Source organism: Tauraco erythrolophus, chromosome 9, assembly GCF_009769465.1.
Source record: "Tauraco erythrolophus isolate bTauEry1 chromosome 9, bTauEry1.pri, whole genome shotgun sequence".
In the NCBI taxonomy this organism is placed as follows: domain Eukaryota; kingdom Metazoa; phylum Chordata; class Aves; order Musophagiformes; family Musophagidae; genus Tauraco; species Tauraco erythrolophus.
In genome coordinates this window covers 33,157,115-33,177,884 of record NC_141473.1, presented here as the reverse complement: position 1 = coordinate 33,177,884, position 20,770 = coordinate 33,157,115, and the positions used below count along the sequence as shown (strand labels likewise).

The following is a 20,770-nucleotide window of genomic DNA, read 5'->3' as shown; positions in this document are numbered from 1 at the left end:
CATCTGGCTGCCGTGCGATGTATGGGGAGCGTGTCCATTCCTGTGTGTGTCCAATGCTACTGGACTTTTCTAATTCTCTTAGTCATGTCTCTGTTCACCTCTTGGGTGCCAAGATTTCCCACTTTAAAAATCTTTCCTATCCATCTGAAAAACTTAGCCTTTACATCCTTCTACTCAAGCTCTGGTCTGGCTAACCTGCATGGGCAGCTATGTCAATCTTTCCTTTAACTCAGCCACTCAATTCTCCCACACCTTACTTGCTCCAGCAGCATGTTCCTGCTAGATCCAAGCCATTACTGCGTTTGGAGGACGAACACTTCTTTAACTTGTGCAATGTAGAAAGAAGGTAAAGAGGAAGAGAGATACTAAAAGCATCTTAAGTCAGCAAGGAGCTGCAGCACAAGGCTGACAGCATGTAACCCCTCAACGCGTGCTAAAACCAGCCTCAAACCCTACACTGGCTATTCAAGCCACAGTGGAAGGCAGTGCCAACGCAAGCTCTGCAGCGATACAGGCAACCCACCCTACTAAAAGATTCCTGTAAATACACATTTGATATCCCACAGGGAAAAAAGTATATTAAATATTTAACATTTTAGTTGGTTTGAATTATATTCTCAACTCAAAACACCACTAGCAATACTCAGCTCTATATATAATACAGAAAATATACTTCCAACTAGATAGATACCAATTTTAAAAACTTAATTCAGGTACAATTGATCTGTAATCAAAGGTTGCATCTTTCAGGTGGTGAGTCACCTAAAACTATACTCAACATCCAACAGAATATTCTTCTAGCACTCACTTCTCCCAAACATTTACAAGAACACAGAATATAAAGTTTAGTGTATGTTTATATTTAAACAAGACTCTACAATAGGCCAATCCTACTTTTTTTTCCACAGCTTAAACAATTCCTCTTGTTTCAAGTGCTGAAATGACTTTTGTTTCTGTCAAATCTATGAACAATCTAAAGAAGTCACTGAATGCCACTTAAAGTAAAAAAACCTGACTGCTGCTAAGCAACCCTGAAAACATCCTTGCTTGTTCAATTGTTTAGTGCATTAAAAAAATTTCACACATATTGAGAATCCATGTATTCTGGGCTCTAAAGATGGTAACGTCTTCCACACAGAGGGAGAAAAGAAAATTCTGCAGGATATGTTCGTATTTCAAAAAGGAATTGCTTATAAAGGACTAGAGGATTTGACCAAATTTACTCACTGTTTCTGCACATGGAATAGATTAGAAGCAGATTCTCTCTTATCCGCTATTTTACACACACTCCAGAAGTAAATTTACTAAGGAAAAACAGCACTTATGTTTGTTCTATTAAAAAAGTACCAAGATTCTTTTCCACTACATAAAACAAAATTTAAAAAATGTATTCCATATCCAAACTCTTTAAATCAATGCTATTTTAACTGCTTTAACTGTATATAAACAAAGGCCTTTTTAAGTAATACCACCGTTCTATAGCACTTCTCACCCATAAATGCACTTACCTTCAAAAAAATGAGACCAAGTCTTACATTCTTTAAAGTAAATCACGATGAAATGAAGCATTTCCATGTCACAGAAAGGACAACGTACACATGTATCCTTCATTTCAACTATATACACATTTTTGTTATTTAAATATATGTATTACACATATAAATATGATTTAAAACACAGATTTTTTTTCAGCAAGTGATTAACCTTTCACTCATCACGGCTTTTGTAGCACAGTATAACTATCTGCAGAGGAACTACCTTACAACATAGCTTCTGGCTTAATTATAATGCAAACAGTTCACCAAATCCCAGTTTACATTCCCTCAAGCAATTCAATTATCTTACCATAAAGTCATGGGGGAATATCTTCAGAAGATATCAATCTGCTAAAGCTTTCCGTAACATAAAAATGCATCACTTAATTGACTTAATATTTGTTTTGGAATTACAGATTTCATTTTTTACATTTCTCAAGATGCTTAGTCTTAAGTTACCAATTGCTTATATTCAACTACCATAAATTTATTGCAGGCACAGTCTGAACAGAACAGAGCCAATGAAAATAGATATAATCAAAGCCCTCCATTCACACAAAGTTATTTGCAATAGGGAAAAAGGCAAATTTAAAGGTTAGTTTAAAACACTAATTCAGCATGGCAATACAGATTCCTAAAACCAAACTTCGCTTAAAATGGAAAAAAGTATCATCGCCTGTAAGTAGAATTAAAAAATATTTTATAAACAAAAAAGGAAGTAGTGAAAATATATTTTGAACTTTGGAATATCTAGTAACCTCACCATGAAACTTTAGAATATCAATACAATTAAGAATTTTAAAACTTTATACAGCAAGATACTAATAGGACAGGTAGATCATACAACAGATGGTTTGTGTGTGCATATATTACATGAAGAAAATATCATGTATGTATACCACATGTTCAAAAGGACTGAAACAGCACTTTTTCAAAAACTAGGATAAATCATTCATTACCAATTTCTACCTCCAACTATCTATGAGCATTGTTTCTTTCAGGCCAGATTTACTCGGCTTAATGCTGATTTTTCAGATGTGTTATACTATAAACTGTTCAGCTGAACTTCATTATAAAAACGTCGCAAGCTTTCCTCATAAGGAAACATAGTATAATCCCCTTCCAAGAATGGAGTTTAACCAGATGAAGTCCATGATCTGACCTGTTCCACAGGCAGCAGAATGGCATTTTGGTTTTGTTCTGCTAGTCATCTCATTGCTAGTATAGGCAATGAATCTACCTTTTACAGGCACTTTGCACTGAGTAAGAAATAGCGCAGCTTGATATTTTTTTTATATCCATATTGAAATTATACACTATTTCACTTGAACAATCTGGAATGAGGTCTTTTTTTTTTTCCCCTTGGCATATACTTTATTAATTATTTTTGCTTTCAAAAGCTCTGTAATATTCTAGCACCCAGAGCAAAAGCATCCTGTGGCATTGTAATTCTTGCAAACAGAAGTTACCTTTGCAAGTTAAAAAGCTTTACAGAAGGATTGAAATACCTAAAAAAAATTACCATCCCATAGATTCTTAAATAAAATTTTGAGCAGGCCCACAGAAAAATAAGTCAGAATATCCTTTCTATGGGACAAGGGGAAAAAAAAAGTACCTATAAAAGCCACAGTATTACAAAGAAATTCTTCAGTATGTACATACAATTATTGTGAGGCTTGCAGTATAAGCACAAAGATTACTGCTTCTTTTTCCTTGAAAATGACTCTTACAGACCTCATTCATATCACCTAGTTTTAGCAGAAAATGGAACTGAGACTCTGCAAAGCCTCCCAGGCCTGGCCTGCACAGAGGTTTAGCAAAAGGAGAACGGACGGCTTATGCTTCACTTGCATCTACACATGTTCCCAACAGGCAAAAAGCCAAAAGAGGAACAGGGAGTCACTACTTCATTAATATTTGAGAGAGCGCTTCTCCATACAAGTTCATCAAGTTTTCTACATAACGAGTATTTTTCACAAGATTTATAGGAACCCTTACACACCAGATGAGTACTGGAATTGCACAGGAAGAGGGAATTTGAGGCCGTGTTGTGGCTGGCACGGCAGGGACCAGCTTGCTACCTCTGGAAAAAGGCTCAACCGTCACATCAGACTGGGGAAAGAAAAGCAATTTAATCGAGGTGTCAAGGCAGATCAATGGAGGATACTGCTCCCAGTGCAGTGATGTTTCTATCAGGCTGCATTTGTACCTCTCTAGAGGTACAGCTAAAGACTGTGTAGTTTAACAGCTAAAACATTTAACTATATACACGTGTATCACTTACCAGGTGCTAAACACATCTTCAAAATAATCCTCAGTTGATGGCACATTGTGTGTGTCCTGGCAAGTGACCTCTCAGGTGACCACGGTGTGCTTCCATAGTCCTTAGCTTCTAATAAAATGTTTCAAAACCTGATCTTTAAAGTTCTAGGGGATTTTGGAGATACAGAGAGGGACTTTTTACAAGGGCATGTAGTGATAGGACAAGGGGTAACGGCTTTAAACTGAAAAGAGGGCAGATTTAAGGTAGATTAGATGTAAGGAAGAAATTCTCTCTGAGGGTGGCAAGGCACTGGAACAGGTTGCTCAGAGAAGTTGTGGATGCCCCATCCCTAGAAGTGTTCAAGGCCAGGTGCATGAGGCTTTGAGCAACCTGATCTAGTGGAGGATTTCCCTGCCCATGGCAGGGGGGTTGGGGCCAGATGATCTTTAAGGTCCCTTCCAACCCTAACCATTGTAGGATTCTACATCAACCTGGGCAACTTAAAAATCCCTACAACTGAGTATTAAAAATAGTGGCTTTATCACACAGCAGTTATAAAACTGTTGATTTCAAGACGTCAAATTCAAAAGACACAGCTGCTGGCAGCTGGCCATCTGGGAGGTAGTCAGAATGACTGGAAATCTCGTGCCTTTTAAATGCAGCGTCTATTACTGTCCATCTTCCTCATCACAAGTGATTCAATTACAAACATTTTTGAAAAACTCTTCACCCTTGAAAAGAAATCTAAAGGACAAGTTATCTCTCCTGTTTGTTCTCACTCGCATGTGCAAGGAAGAGACTTCCAGGAAGGATACATTGAACAACAAGTTTTTCTGTGGTTTATGCAACAGAAACCAAGCGATAGAGATAACACGACTGTGCTCCAATCCAAGCTGCATTAGGAAGACCCGTTTCCACAACTTGCTACATGCCATCAGTAAGAACGTAGAGCTCAGTAGGACACAGTGTGAAGCATAGCGTGAAGTCTACAAATTACACCACTTGAACCAGCAAGGCCACTCCAACCCACAGCCAGCTCCCACTCCTTCACCACTGAACCTCCAGTTCATGCAGTTCCTGTAAGTGAGTCCTCATGCCTCAGTTTAAGCTCAAGCAGAACTGTCAGTTGTTCTCAGTGCTGCTTATTGAAAGCCTGGGCTACATCAACACCTAACACAGACTATTCAAAAATACTTCCTTTTTTTTCTTTTGTCAAAATGTAAATATTCAAGGAAATAGGATACAGTCTTGGCACAAGATATCATACAAGGGCCAAAATAAAATAAGAAGTGGGTATAGGAGGAAGAGGTCAGTTGCCCCAATGTTTTGATCTTCACTGTTCATCATGAAACAACAGTTCCCAGGCAGAGGCTGGTGGTCAGCAACTGGCCTGTGAAACCACATCATGCACATAGAAAAAAGAATTTGAAAACACTACAAAATAGTAAACAATGACTTGCAAGATGATGATTAGTCAATATTTAGGAGCCACCATAAATTATCAAGTGGTAAGTATCTAAAGAACAGCAGTAACCACACTAAACAAATACAACAAGAATCAAAGTTTAAAAAGTGTTGGTGATTTTCTACCTGTTCAATGTTCAGGAGAACCACAGCTCAAAAATACAAAACCAACCTAAACAACTTTTGACTGCTCCATCAGTATTTTCAGTTTCACTGACATGACACTAAAAAGCATCAATAATTAAGCACAAAAACATCTGAAGTTTTAAAAAAAAGGATATAAATCCTACCTACAGACCCTTTTTTTTCCCAGATGTTTCTCACTGCCTTAGGGAAGGCAAATTGACCCTTATATTGAGTCATAATTTTATCAACCCTGGAGTACAGTCCAGGCTGCAAGCTGCCATTTTTAATATTAGTATCTGACCAAGCATTTACCTTAAAATGTATATTTATAGTATTATTCAATACATAACATGAATAAATATTATGCTTTAATATTACAGTCCAATATTAAATTCAGTATTTTAACTCAACAATTGAAAATGTAAAATTAATGTTAAGCTTTGTAGTTAAGAATCCTTTGATTCCTTCCCTCTCCAAAAGAGAGACAGTAGTGATCTCACTTCAGCATCGAACACTATAAAACTGACAAGTCTCCAGATCTTATGGATTGTTTCCTTTTCAGAAAAAGGAGAAAAGTCATAAAATGAAATTTTGCCTCTTGACCTGTCATTAGGCAGAACTGAGGACAGTCTGGCTCCATCTGCTTATGCCCCCTGACACATATACACAAAATTCATCAGGTGTTCCCTGTGCCTTCTCTTCTCAAAATTAAAGCTAAACAGTCCCTGATTTCTCAGCCTCTCCTCCTACATCAGATGCTCCAGCCTCTCAATATATTTGATGCCCTTTGCTGGGCTTGTTCCAGTATGCCCATGCCTCTCTTGTACTGGGAAACCCAGGTCTGGACACAGCACTCGTGACGTGTCTCACAAGGGTTGAGTACTGAGCAAGGATCACCACCCTCGGCGTGCTGGTAACACTCTTTCTCATGCAGCCCAGAATGCTGTTGAGTTTCTTTCTCACAACATCACACTCCAGGCTTGCTCACGGTCAGACTGTCCACTAGGACCCTCGGCTCCTTTTCTGGGATGTTGCTCTCCAGCCTGTCAGGTCCAAACCTGTGGTGGTATATGGAGTAACTCCTCCCCTGGTACAAAACTTCATGTTTCCTTTTGCTGAACTTCACACATTACTGTTGGCCCACTTTTCCAGCCTGTCAAGGTCCCTCTGAATGGTTGCCCTTCACCGTTCACATCCCTGACCAGTTTTTCCTTGCTTGCAAGTACAAAGTCCAGCAGAGCACCTCCTTGATCATCTGTGTTTGGAAGTTGTCATGAATGCACTCCAGAAGCCTCCTGTATTGTTTGTGTCCTGCTGTGATGTTTTTTCAGCAGAGAGCAGGGTGGTTAAAGTCCTCCATGGGGACTGAGGCTTGCAAGTATGAGGCTTCTTCCAGTTGTTTGAAGGTGTTTCCATCTGCTGCTTCTTCCAAACCAGATGGTCTGTAGCAGACACTCCCATAACAGCACTCAGATTGGTCTACCCAATGATCCTGACCCATGCACTCTCAACTGGCTCACTGTATGCCCCAAGGCAGAGCTTCATGCATCCCCACTGCCCTTTCACTCAGCACCCCAGCCTGTCTATCCTGAAGACCATGTATCCAGTCATTGAAGCATGTCAGTCCCAGAGCTATCCCTCCACACCTCTCCAACCTCAGCGAGATCACAGCCCTGTGACTGCATGCAGACCTCCAGTTCTACCTGTCTGACTTCCATGCTGCCTGCATTGCATCAGGCCCTTCAGGGAGATACCCACTCATTGAGATTTCCCAGAAAAGGTACAAGAGCTTCTCCTGTAACTATCCTGCAGGCACCCATCTACTGTGTGCCTTCCCAATTTCCATGCCCTGGTTTCTCTTACACTAGAGCTACTCGGCCAGGATAATGACTAGGACAGACCAATGTTGCTACATGGCCCTCAATCTCTCTTCATGAAATTTAGTAGAAAAATTAAACGTAGTTCTGCTACTAGGCCAGTGACATACAGAACAGAGATAACACTAGGTGTCTGAATGGGTGTTTTAAACTCCCTAGTCATCACACCCATCCCTTCTTGCAGAGACATTAAGGGTTCTCCCCCACCCCAGCATCCAAAACCAACGCTTCTATGAATAAATAATTTGTTGAACACCCAGATTCCTCGGACTCTTATTAGCTAGACATATACAGCAGAAAGGATACAGCTCTGTGTTTTCTATGAGGATTACAGCTATTCCCATAGCTCCGCCCGTAGAATGACCTGACAGAGGGTTGCTATCACACAGAAGCGTTCCCTCACAGTAGCAATGAACCTTTAACAGGAAGTAATTTTTTTGAAATTATGTATTCCTCTTCCAGTAAAAAGGATATCACTGTAGACATTTTTACATAAGTCAGCTGTAAAAGGCACTGAAACATGAAGAGTTTCACTGCCTCATGCCATGTAGCCACACTGATCTGAACTAGAGACAAGAAAGCCTAGTCATAAACAAAAATAAACAGAAGTTGCAGGTATGTTCAAGGAATGTTTTTTAAAATAATTTTGACTGAAACTACTAAAAACTACTACTGATAAACAGGTAGCATCTTAAAGAAGAAATCCTTAAATCAAGTACTCATTCCTTCAGCTACAAAAAACGCACACAACTAATAAGCTATGTGAACTCCAACTCACATATAGTCATATTAGTTTTTATGCTCAAAGTTCAAGAAAGTCATTACTGAGTCTTCACAATAAGGGACACGACTGTACAAAAAAATAAATTAAAAAAGTTATTAGTTCTTCAACTCAGAGGTCTGAAATTAAAGAAAACTAGCATGTTTCATTGTTTGACAGGCATAAAGCCAAAAGTTTTAAATAAGTACTCAAAATAGGACATATTTTCCAATGGAGGTAAAGATTACAATATAACCAACAGGAATGTGCAAGCCAGCAATACTTAACTTAGCAGTTCATGCCAAACCATGATAGTCCGTTGTACTACTTAAAAAACACTGAAACTTGAGAAAGTGGTATTATTACAATTGTTAACAATGGAATGCAAGAACATTTTTAAACTACAAGTCACACAACTTCATTTCATCTATTTATTTTTGTAGAAATAGACTATTCAGCACTTTAGGGATTTGAAAACCTGACAAATAACTTTTTTTTTCCTGCTACATGCAAGTTAAACACCAAATGTAAATGCTATTAGAAAGTCTCCAGTTTCCCCACAACTATGTCCTCGTTCAGGTTACGCTGATACACTGCAAGGAACAAAAACAGTAACAAAAACCACCAACAGAAATCTCACAATTCAGTAGAAAAAAAAAAAACAAACCCACATTTTCTTCCTCCAGGAAAAGAAATTCTGTTTAGGACCTACTAAAAAGAGTTCGAGAATATACTTCATTAAGAATCTGGTAAAAGACAAGGTGTACTTCGTATCTCTTAAAGCTCCAACAGGGACACGGAGAACTCTAAATAATTAGAGTATAAATCAACAGCTCTGAGTATTTGTAACTTCAGTTGCTAGCAAGGTACACTAATTATTTGAAGGACACAGTGCATTTAGCTCTATTACACAGATTTCTGCCGCCATCACACACACATGAAAAAATACATCCCAAAGAGTAGTAGTAATTCCTGCTTAGCCATTTAAACATAAAAACCCAACATAAATCTAACACAGAGCTTGCTATCCCCACACAAAAACCAAAACAGTCAGGACCATTCTATTTAAGTTGTGACTGTATTAAGCAGCTAATCTGCCCAAAATTTATTAATTCATGTCTTCATAGCCTCTAATAAAACTATTGTTTGTAGCAAAATTTCAGCAGAGGCCCAGGTTTCCAGGAACATCTCCATTTTCTTCAGTACACTCAAGTACAAGCGTTTTTCTTCCTGCACCCTCGTCTCCCCCAAACTGTGCTTGTCGGACTTATCAAATTATCGTTCTCTGTAGTTGAAACAACTAGTAGAGAAGTCCAAGAAAGGTATTAAAAGTACACTTTCCCACATAGTTATGTATTAAGTAAGGAAAATATACTTGTTTAAATACAGCAAGTTTCACCTGATGGATCAGCAAACAGAATAAATTGGTTATCATCCAATCATCAGAACTAGGCATTGCGTAAGCACGGTCTTGGGATTGGGCAATGGCCTCAAGGCTGACCTTTAGGCAAAGGAATTAGAAATTCATTTTCAGTAGATTTACAGTAAATAAGTTTCACCTAGATGAAATTGTGCAAAAAAGATAGCTAAGGATTTGCGTCATTCCCCTCTAAGAAAAGTAGGGCTACTTCTGGTGAAAAATTACTAGTTGAGCATTCTTCTAACTCTCCATGACAGGCAAAGAGCACCAAAACTGAGGGAGCGGGACGGGGAAGTGCTCACTCAACACTGCGATGGCAGGAGGGAGAGCTACGCAAAGGTACTCGAATGTGCTGCTCGTACTGCCTGTTCATGCTAAATTTGAACTGGAGTACTTTGATCCTTACTGCCTGAAAAATAGTAAGTGATGCTTTTTTTTTACTTTTAGAAATCACATCTACATCACGTGAATTAAAACTGACACGATTCCTATAAATTCTGACCTACTGCAGTTAACATATGAAGGCACTATAAGTCAGCACAGGGCACTGCTATTTTCCAAGATTCCCACTTGGTATCAACACAACCCGCTCTGGAAGACGAGCTCAACAGCAAACAGGGTGCTTATGGTGCTGAGTCCTCTTCAGAGTTTCCCAAGCATGTAGGTTTGTGCTTTTCCTCATGTGTTTGGTTATCAATAGCCAAGACAAATGCTGAATTACCTCATGAGAGAAAAAAACAACAAAGAAACAAAACACAAAATCACCCATAAAAAAAGTCTCTAGATCCCAAAATTAAAATTACCCAAAAGAGTTCCCAATCTGAAAGATGATGCATAAAAAACCAAAATAGAACAGAGGAAAGCTGAATTCTAACAGCACACAGTTGTTTTTCTAAAGAAAGAGCCATATATAATACAGCATCCACACCACTAAAACAATGACATGGATTTGTTGGTTTTACTCAAGTACTGTTGTGTGATGGTGCATTATAAAAATCACAAATTATTTCAGTGTGTGCAGTACATACATCCCATCAAAATCCCCAATAATTGTTAAAGAACACGACATAGAAAACGGATTATCTGAAATCAATACTCGCGTAACACTTTATAGCCAAGAATAAGACACAACGTGCAAGAGAAAAAGGTGCTGGTGTGGGGTTTTGCTTGTTAGGGTTTTTTTAGGGTTTTTTGGGTTACATGGTTAACATCTAAATCTACTGATGGCTGCAACATTAGCCATTAGATTATACTCTCTGGACAGCTTTTCTGAGTTTAATGTTTTGCACTTTTTAAATAATACTCAGCTGCTATGGTAACAGGCACTCAAACACTCAGTAAATCATTCCATAGTATTAAGTCACCTGAGCATTCACCAGAATTTAGTGCAGAGGAACTATAATCGATAGGCCTACTATGAAATATCATCTTCTATCACTATCAAAAAGAATAGCTGATCAGTTTTCTTCAAATTTGCTTCCTGGAAAAAAATAAAATTTTATTCTCAAGAAATCTGTTCACCAACAAACTGATGAAGACATGCACCCCAACGCAAAGATCGAGATTCATTTACAGAACATTATTCCAGTCATCTATAAGCAAATAATAAAAGTCATACAAAACAGTTGGACACAACAAGAAAACAATCATTCTTATGTCCAAGGTTTTCACCACAGCTTTTGCATTTCCTGATATTCCAAACAGAAAAACCAAAGCTCCGAGAGAAGCTCCCTCTATCTTTCATTGAACATATTTATCTTAAGACTATTCGGAACCAAACTTCGCCACACCAAAAATACTAAAACAGTTATTTCCAAATGGAAAAAGAAGAATAAAGTATCAGTAGCACTCTCAAATCTATTAGTATTTTCTGACACCTCAATTCAGATTAGGTTTCCGGTTCAGATGCAATTGGTAGCAAACTAGCCACACCATCTCTTGTTTCAGAGAGAGCTGCCCAGTGTCTTGCTACAGCACTTATTTCAGTTGTGGACTCTCTACCTGACGGTCAGGTATCCCAGTCTCACCCAAGAGCTACACAGTCTGCTCTGTCCAGGTGAGCCTTCCTCAAGTCAGCATTGTCCCACAAGAAACTACCCACAAAACATCAAGCACAGGAAAGATGAAAATAACCATGGCAGAAACACATAAAAAATTCAGCAACGCAATCACAGAATGTAACCGAAGCACCAAGCCGAACACTGAGTTCCTTCATATTCTTTCTACGCCTGATTGTTTTTTTTTTTTTCCACATTTCATCATAAGTACAGTAAACAACAGATGTTGTCTAGCAAAAAAATAAGGGTTCTCCAAGCAAGAATGAGAACATTTCCTGACAAGTTTCTTCAACAGATGCTGTTTCAAAATTGGCTTTTAAGACAACGAAACTAAAGATGATGTATTTTCACTTTCCCATAGTATAAGAAAGCTATGGTAAACACTGGAAGAAATCATAAGTCTTTAAATCATTTAAAAAGTTACTTTCACAACTGTAAACATGTTCTCTAGCAGCTGGTAAAAGCAAAAGAAGAGCCTTTAAGCATCTTTTACACCAGCTTGAATTAAAAAAAAGCAAGCCAAAAATTGCCTAACTTTTGCAAATCAGAAACCTGGTCAACACCACTTAGACTACAGAGATGTTTCCTTTTCACAGTGCAATTTATGCGTATTTTAAGAACTTCTAGCAAAGGATCTGTTATTAGAAACACGACCCTATGAACTGTAACAAAAGCTAGTTTCTGGAGATGGCACACTGCATCCTTTCCATTGTTGCTTTCCTACTAAGGGGAGTCAAACTTTCCACTCCCAAAAGATGGTCACAAAACAAAAAGTGAGGGAAACAAAGCGTTAAAAAATAAAATCAATTTTGCCTTTTAATCAGCAGTATAACTGACTCTGAATTTCTGGGTACCAGTTACAGATCTGGCTTCATGATGCTCTTTGTGACATCCTGGCAGAGCTACTCAGTGCTTGAGGTATTGTCCTACAAGAACAAGATAAGTAAAACCTATCTTGTTGGAAGTCAAGAGAGGAGATAAAAACTTGGAAAGTACAGAGAGGAAACTGAATGAAAGCCATAATGTTTAACAAACAGTTCACAGTTTTCTGACAGAAAGAACTATTATGTTTGCTTCATGTCTCCTAATAAACAGTTTCTCATTACCAATAAGACAGAAAGTTTAAATTTTCACACAAAATCACATATTACCACGTCCAACACATACTTCTCTTCACAAAAAGGATAACTATCTGATGCAAAAACTCCTCAAACCATCACCAGAAGCACATGTATTCTAACCTGGACATACAACAACCTCTCATCAAAAAGTAGGCAGCATTCTGTTCGCATTTATTCATTGTACGCCAATCATATGCGTTTTACTACACTCTTATGAACGTAAGAAAAAAATTATAAAGGAGCAAACAAACCAATCTCACATCTTGACACTGGTTACTACTGGATGACACAACCAATACACTATTTGGATTCTGTTCAGGAGCTTGGTTGACCCTTGCATGCTTACTACCTCAGGCCGTAGAAGGAAAGACTGTGTGTGGGATGAGATAATGGAAATTTATTTTGCTACTAGAGGAAAACGTTAAGGCAACCTTCAATCTTCTTACAGCACTTTGTAACTTTTGACTCTTGTTCTTTCCGCTTCTTACACAGAAGTACTTTTACTTTTCAATATCCACGTTTTTGGTTTTAAGACACTTTTGATGAGCACAACTTTATAAATAGTTGCTGCTTATGAGACTTCTGTTTCTCTGAATTCCTTTCTCTTTACTGCATTACATAATGAGATTTTTCTACTAGCACTAAAGAATTAACTGATTAAAGATTAACTCACCCCCAAGAGAGAGAATCTCAATTAAACAAATTCCAGTCATTGTAGTCACCAAGTCAAGCCACAGCTCTTCAGTGACCAGCTCAACTCACCCACTCCTGTTCCCATGCTAGCTCCCACAGCCTCCCATCGCTGCAAGAGGCAGGTGCTCAGATAGGGGATGGTCAGACAACGAGCACCTAACGGCTTCCAGTAAGTGAATGAAATGCCTTCTGTGTAACGTGCCACATGAACAAGTGAAACATTTGTTATGGGTTTATTTGTTTTGAAAAATGTATGTAAATACATGAGTTACCATGTTAAGTGTAACATCAAATGTTTACAAAACAGTAATCCCAGAGGAAAGAGTAGGCTTCATCTTTCCTTGTTGATGTAAACATGCCCTAAGATTTGACAATACAAGACCTGAAACTCACCTCCGCTCTCAGGGGCTCTTCAGAGGGACAACCCGGGGGAATTGTCCCACTCAGCAATACCCTCAACGGCTTTAAATCTGTCTGCTCTTTAGCAACAAAACCAGCAATCGCTACTTTTACGCTATTTTGTCAAAAATTGCCTTAAAAAAAAAAAAAAAGGAAGAAAGAAAGCAGAGCCAAAGGCAGAACGAGTCCAAAGGCAGCGGCTGCCGCTGTCAGCTCTCCCGGAGCCGTCCCGCTCCTCCGGCCGGGACGCCCGGCTTCGGAGGCTGCCTTCCCGCTACACGGCGGCCCCGGCTGTTCCTCGAAAGCCGAGAGCCTGAACCAGCCTGCTAGAGCGGGATATTATGTTTGCAGAGAAGGATTTCGGAGAGACCTCGACCTTCAACGCCGCAGCCTCGCAGCGCGCCGGCCGCCGCCGCGGGAGGAGCCCGGCGGCGCTGGCCACCGGCACCGGCACCACCCGCCACGCCGGGGCCCCGGCCCCGAGCGACATCTGACGACCTGGGGGTGCCCCCGGCACCCGCTCCCAGGCCGCGACGCTCGGCTCCGCTCCGGGGGCGAAACGCGGAGCCTCCTCTCCCGGCCTCGCGCAGCCCCGTCCGGGGAGGCCACGACAGCTCCCGGGAGCCCGGGACCGGCCCGCGGGGCTTCTGCCGACCCAGGGCCGCGGCCAGCGCCCGGCCGGCCAGCGGCCGCCCCCTCCGCGGCGCCGGAGGGGCTGACAGGAGGATCCCCGGCCCGGCGGGAAAGGGGAAGGCAGAGCACGGCGGGCCGGGCCGGGGACGCGGCCCCCTCTCCTCCCCGGCCGCCGCCGCCCCGCGCCCCCCAGGGACCGCTGTCGCCTCTCCCCGCCCTCACCTTGGAGCATGGCCTCCAGTTTCTTCCTGTCCACCCGGAATCGCTCCTCGCCCCACTCGGGGCTGTGCAGGGGCCGCGGCAGGCCGGCCGAGTCCTCCTCGGAGCCGGGCACGGGCGAGTCGGTGCTGCGCTCGCTGTTGGAGCCCGGGTCGGAGAGCGGCTGCTGCAGGTACCCGCTCAGCGGGTCGCACTGAGCCGCCATGGCGCCGCCGGGCGGACCCCGCCGCCGCTCCGAGCCCCACTCGGCCGCCTCCCCGCGGGACGCTATCTGCCCCCACAGCCGCCCGCCCGGCTCATCCCAGCCGCCGCCTGCCAGAGTCCCGGCCCCGGCGCCGCCGCCTGCGCCCGCCTCTGCCTCAGGCTCCCCGCCGAGTGTGCGCGTACCCGGGCCGGCGGCGGCGTCCGCGGCTCGGCGGCGCCCCCAGCCCGCCCGCAACCCGCACAGCATCTCCGCCTCCATTGGGCCGCCGCCGAGCTGCTGGGGAGGGGCCGGGGATATCCCCGGCCGCGGCCCGGGAGGAGGGGGCAGCGGCGCGGCGCGGCGGGAGGAGGGAGGGGAGGGGAAGGGGAGGGGAAATGCCGCCCCCAACGGCACCGCCTCCGCTTCGGGGCGGCCAATAACGCCCCCCTCGCCCAAAAACGGTCCCCCCGAAACGCGCCTGTGTGTGCGGGAGAAACGAACAAGCCAGAGTTCTGCCGGCGTGTCCGGCGAAGCTCACGGCGATGTGGGCCCCGGCTTTCCCCGCGGCCGTGTTTCCGTAGGGAAACTCCGCCAGGCGAAGAGCCTTTGGCCGCGCCGCGCTGCACCGCCGCACGCGGCGTCGCGCATCCCTCACCTTCGAGGCGTAATTGCGTTAATCCGCACCCGGCATCCCAGTGCCAGGCTTTACCGCCGCGCAGTTCCTATCCCTTTATGAACAGTTTAAGCCCAAAAAGCGTGCACTAGTGTAGAGGAACCGTCGGCGTGAGCGGCCGCGCTGGTCCAGTTGCCGCAGTGCCGTTCCTCTGTTCCCGCAGCCGGACACACGGACCGGGAGGCCGATCGCTGCCCGAAGTTTGGCTGCCCAAAGCTAGAAGGCGAGGGTGAGGCATGCACACCCCTAGTTCTTTGGGTCTCTCCAGTGACAGCCAGCTTGTTTCTCCTCAATCTGGGAAATATTTTCTGACAAAAAAAAAAGTTATGCTGCATATCACGCATTCCAACAAAAGCTTTCTGTTTTGATGAATCACTTTTTTCCGGTGAAAAAGCAGTCTGCTACAAGGAGCTCCGGCAGTGCCGTGTCTGGAATCCCATGAGGTATCTCACCCTGAGAGCATCACACCTCACCTGCAGTGCCGCAGACGCCTGCTGTCTGCCTTCTCCGGTACTGGACCATCACATATTTGTGATGGCCGAACCAGGTTGCTGTACACCCGCTGGAAAGTGATACAAAAATTACAGCTGACTCAGGTGATGGAACTCACCTTATAGTTAACATCAGCTTGAAGGACCATGTTAAAATTTGTCAGGAGCTGCACTGATACTCCAGGTAGATGGGAACTGCACTGTGTCCAGCTGCAGTATGTGGTCATTTTTACGGAGGTTCGGGTTTTGGCTTACTGAGTCTTTACATATTTCTCACTTTAGCGCCGTGACAGTGTGAATTCTACATCTCCCAAGGTTTCATTTTTACTGAACACTACGTGCACAGAGGGAGGCACTCTTACTGGAAATGTCCAGTATTCAGTTGTAGTATGCAATTGTCTTGGTGGTCTCACAGCCTCTGTGGATGCTAGCCAGTGGCTTGCAGGCAGCACACTGCTCACAAGATCCTCTGGTACTTCTCATGACCAGGGGAAATAAAACAGCTGATGTCAAAAGCAATAGAACAAAATATGAATATAAATCATGAAAACAACGCAGTCTCCATTTCTTTCAATAGTTTGCTTGTAGCGTGATAACACTTTAGGTGTGCAGGGCAGTCTGAGGAAAGACTGAAAATCTTTTTCTTCCCAGTGTAGAAGTTTACAGTTATCAACTGCCTCTTTTTTTTTTTTTTTTTCAGATGGGAAAGTGAACATTGTCCATATCAGAACAACCTGAAATTCAGCGAAGTCTGCTGCCTCACCTCAGACCAGCACCAGCTCGAGTTGTCTGTCTTCTAGATGCCAGGACCAGTGAGTTACACAATTCAAATGTTCAGAAGAAATGAGTGTTGACAGTGCCAGTTACAGTCCACAGCAATTACAGGTGCTTAGCACCTCCGAGCAAAACCATTATTTGGGTATTTTCCACTCATAAACTAGTGAGGTTTATAGTCAGATTAGTGAGATTCTCACTGTAGGAGGTCTCTTTCCTTGCGCTTTATCAGTTCCTGCAATAGAGCCACAGAAATCTTCTTTCTCATCAATTAGCTATGGTTGAACTCAGCAGTATTTTTTTTTCAGCAGCCATGTAAACAATATAATAAATCAAAGATCTTTAAAAAAATAGTGATGTACACAGTTTAGTTTTCATTCATTGAAAATAACACTTTCATGGTGTGGTTTAGACTAAAAATAAGAAGTAAACTCTGATTTCCTATTTAAATCTGTATAAATGTTCAAAAAAGAAACAGTTTTAGTGATTAGGCGTTATTTTTGGTAGTATATATTCAGTAGAGTATCACTTCTGTTGCATAAATGGTATGTTATTTCTCCAGTATATTGCAGTGGAAGAATAAAATATCTGTTAAACAGAAAACTTGAGCTAAGTAGAAAACCACATTTTTAATGGCTAAAATAATATTAAATGTGGATACAATTGGGGAAAATGGGTGGAAGTTGGCAAATAAAAGATCAAATGGCTAGAAAGAACACCAGCTGAAGTTGACTTTGGCATGTATAATTTATGTTGGCCATTTTTCTGTGGCCAGTATCTTGATCAAAGAAAAGAATAACAGGATCTTTCTCATTTTGGCATACTGTGTCTATTTTGCTACATTCTCTCCCTCTTTCTTTTTCCTGGTCTCTTTTCCTCACCTCACACACACATAATATCTGCAAATCTCAGAAAAAGCGTAACTGAATAGAAAAATGTTTTATTCTTACACTCAGCCTACATGCAAAGTCTATTGTATAATATTTGTTGAGGTGAATTAGATCCTATGATTTTAAAGGGGATTCATGAATCGGTTGATCTACTGTAATAAATCAGATCTCTCTGGGACTGCATAAACCCCCTGAAAATTGAGAGCAGTGTAGGATCTCTCCTGTGAAGGATGTGAGTCTGTCCTTGAGCCTGCGGACAAGAAGTGACAGTCACCACGTAGAGAGCACCGTTAGATGGCTTCAGGTCTGCCTTAGGGCAAAGCATCGAGCTGATGGCTGGCTATCTGCACTCCAGGAGCGCAAGATGTAGGAGTTATCTATTAATGGAGGAGTGACGCAATGTATCTTATCATTAATACAGCACGGTCTGTATTCCAGAGCTTGCATTTATTTATTATTCTTGATCTTGAATTTATCTACTTCATAACACCATTATGAAGCAAAGCGCCGTTGTTGGTATTTTTCTGAGGTGGGAGCCATGTGCAAAAAGACCAGCTTGGAAAGCTGCAAAGTCAGGGTGGAGAAAGAGAAGGAGGCATACAGAATCTTTAATGGTCTGTGGTATCTAGAAATGCTCTTCTAGGGAGAGTGCTAAATTTGGTTTTAGTTGTTTGGGAGAGGTTTATTACTGGCGAAAATTAATGCTGGTGATGTTTTGAAAGGCTTTATTGCATTCATCTATTTTGCAGAACTAAAAGCCCATAATATTTTGTCTTTTATGATGTTGTGCCATATTCCCCAAGTAGGCCTCATTAACTCCAATTTCTCAGAATAATATAATGTGGCCTACTGTGTACTAAAGTACTGTGCACTTGAGGGCTGCTAGCAAATAAATAAAAGTTCCTCCACAACTGTTGTAAAAACTTCTCCATCCCTAGAAATTCCCAAGATAAATTTTTTCTAACCATAAGAGCAGAGAGATTCTGAAACATCTTTTAAGCTATACTGAATCATGGGACCATAAAAAAAGATTGAAAGAGATCTCAAAAAGGTCATCTAGTTCGTCTCCTAACTATGCTGAGTTCATTCCTGACAGATATTTGTTTATCCACTCCTTACAATTTCTAATGATGAGGTCTCCATGACCTCTCCAGGAAATTCCTGTGCTTCACTTACCATCAAGAAGTACTTTTTCCCCTTAATAAGTAACTTGAATTATTCTTGCTGCAACTTAAAGCCCTTAGTTCTTGTCCTGTCCAACATGGACACAGTGAATGGGTTATTTCTCCTTTGTAGCAAACTTAGATGCTTGTGAATACTTTTGTCAAGCATTGATTAATCCTTAAGTGTTCTCTTCAGTAAGCTGGTCACTCCTAATTCTTTCAGCTCATTCTCAGATGTTGTGTTCCATGTTGTTCTCCAGTGAACACTTTCCACAGTAATCTACATCCTTGAAATACAAAGGACACAACTGGAGAGAGTAGCCCAGCTGAGGCCTTACCAGTGCTGAAGAGAATTGCATGATCTTATCAAGTGTCTCACAGTCTGTACTACTCCTGCTTATTCATTTCTATGTCGTGCTTATCCTGTCTCCATGGCATGACGTTACTGGCTTGTGTAGATGTACTATATTCCCTAGGTCCTTTTCTGGAAAAACTACTGTCTAGCTAATTGTTCTTTGTTGTATATTTTTGGTGTTTACTCTTGCTCATCATGGTCTCCTGGTCTTGCCCTTGTGGAATTTCATCCTGTTTTTCTTAAAGGCTGTTTTCCTGACTTTTCTAGCATCTATTTGCACTAATGCTGTACTTCTGCAGTTTTATTTTTTATGTCTCTAAGAAGCATACTTTCAGTTTCCTCATCCAGATCATCAATGAAACAGATCATCAATAGAACAGATATGGGCGCAGAACAGGGGCCAGAATAGAATATCACAGTCCTATTTGATACATCCTTCCATTTTGACAGTGAAACAATCATATCAATCCTGTATGCACATGCTTATTCACCCATTCTTATGTCAATTTTTGCTATACTTTATGGAGGTGTTACAGGAAATGGGGTTTAAACTCTTCTCAAGTCCTAAGTATGGCCTCTGCTGCTATTCCCCTATCTGCAGATATTCCTGGTCTATTATAGTAGCACATCAGTCTGACAGGATTCATTCTTGTCAGATCTGTACTGGCTGTGTATAGATCTTACCAAGTTACCTGTTCCAATTCACGTGGTACTTTTTTCCCCCAGAATATTTCTGGGTGCTGAAGTTAAACTGCCTAGGCTAAAGTGTCTTGGTTCCTTTCCTGCCTTTTTTAACGACAGTCACTATATTTGACCTTTTCATTTTTTTGGTACCTCACCTATCACCAAAGAATTTTAAAGAAAGCCATTCGTGGTTGTGAGAATGAGCAGGGGAATAAGTACAGCCTTGGTGAACCTGACAGAAAACCATAGGATCTAGGCTTAAAAGTCTGACTGATCACACACAAGGTGTTAACATTTGGTAACATTCAATGTGCTTTATAACCTTGTATGTACACTGTAATTTATGATAGCCATGCAGTTTTAAACATCTTAATCTTTGGAAGACTTTTCAACAGACAGACTTTGTGAACCTTGTCTTTGCTGAAATGTTAGGAGAATTAGAAACAAATGTAGGAGACTCGGAAATCCAGGAATTTTCACTCTTGGAAATTGCACTGGCAATTTCTGGCAAGAGTGCAGCCTGTCTCTTCTGGCTCTCAGAAGCAAAGTAATAAATTCACATTCTAAATCTAATTAGGAAACAACTATAAAGAGATATTTAAATATTACCAATTACAGAAAAAATATTGATATTGCCTAATTTGTAAGGAGAGTAATTGACAAATAATAACATGAATTAGAGTGTAGTTGGAGATGGCACTAGAAAGAACCGAAAAGACTGAGAACATGAATACTGCACTGGTGATCTCCTTGTCATGTCAGGTAATATCCTGCATTGCTGTCAAAGGAACTGCATTACATGTCTGTCAGTTAGGAAAAGTTATTTTGTAATATTTTCAATAAATTAGAATCTAAATACTAAATCCTGAATTTGATAACCATGTTATTTCCTTACTTAAGAGCAAGAGAGACTTCGTCTCTCTCTGCTCTAGAAGCCACAGGAAAATAGTCCTCTCAGATTAAGAAAAATTATTCCTGTTCTGAAACTC

General features: G+C 41.6%; 1 protein-coding gene across 1 annotated transcript in view; it reads right to left on the bottom strand.

Moving 5' to 3' along the window:
* The window catches only part of BICC1 (BicC family RNA binding protein 1), a 108,416-nt gene extending 93,386 nt beyond the window's left edge, over positions 1-15,030 (bottom strand). The window contains exon 1 of the mRNA XM_086616751.1: positions 14,571-15,030. Coding sequence (XP_086472877.1) covers positions 14,571-15,030 — 460 coding nt within the window. The remainder of the gene's footprint in view (positions 1-14,570) is intronic.
* Between the last annotated feature and the right edge of the window lie 5,740 nt (positions 15,031-20,770).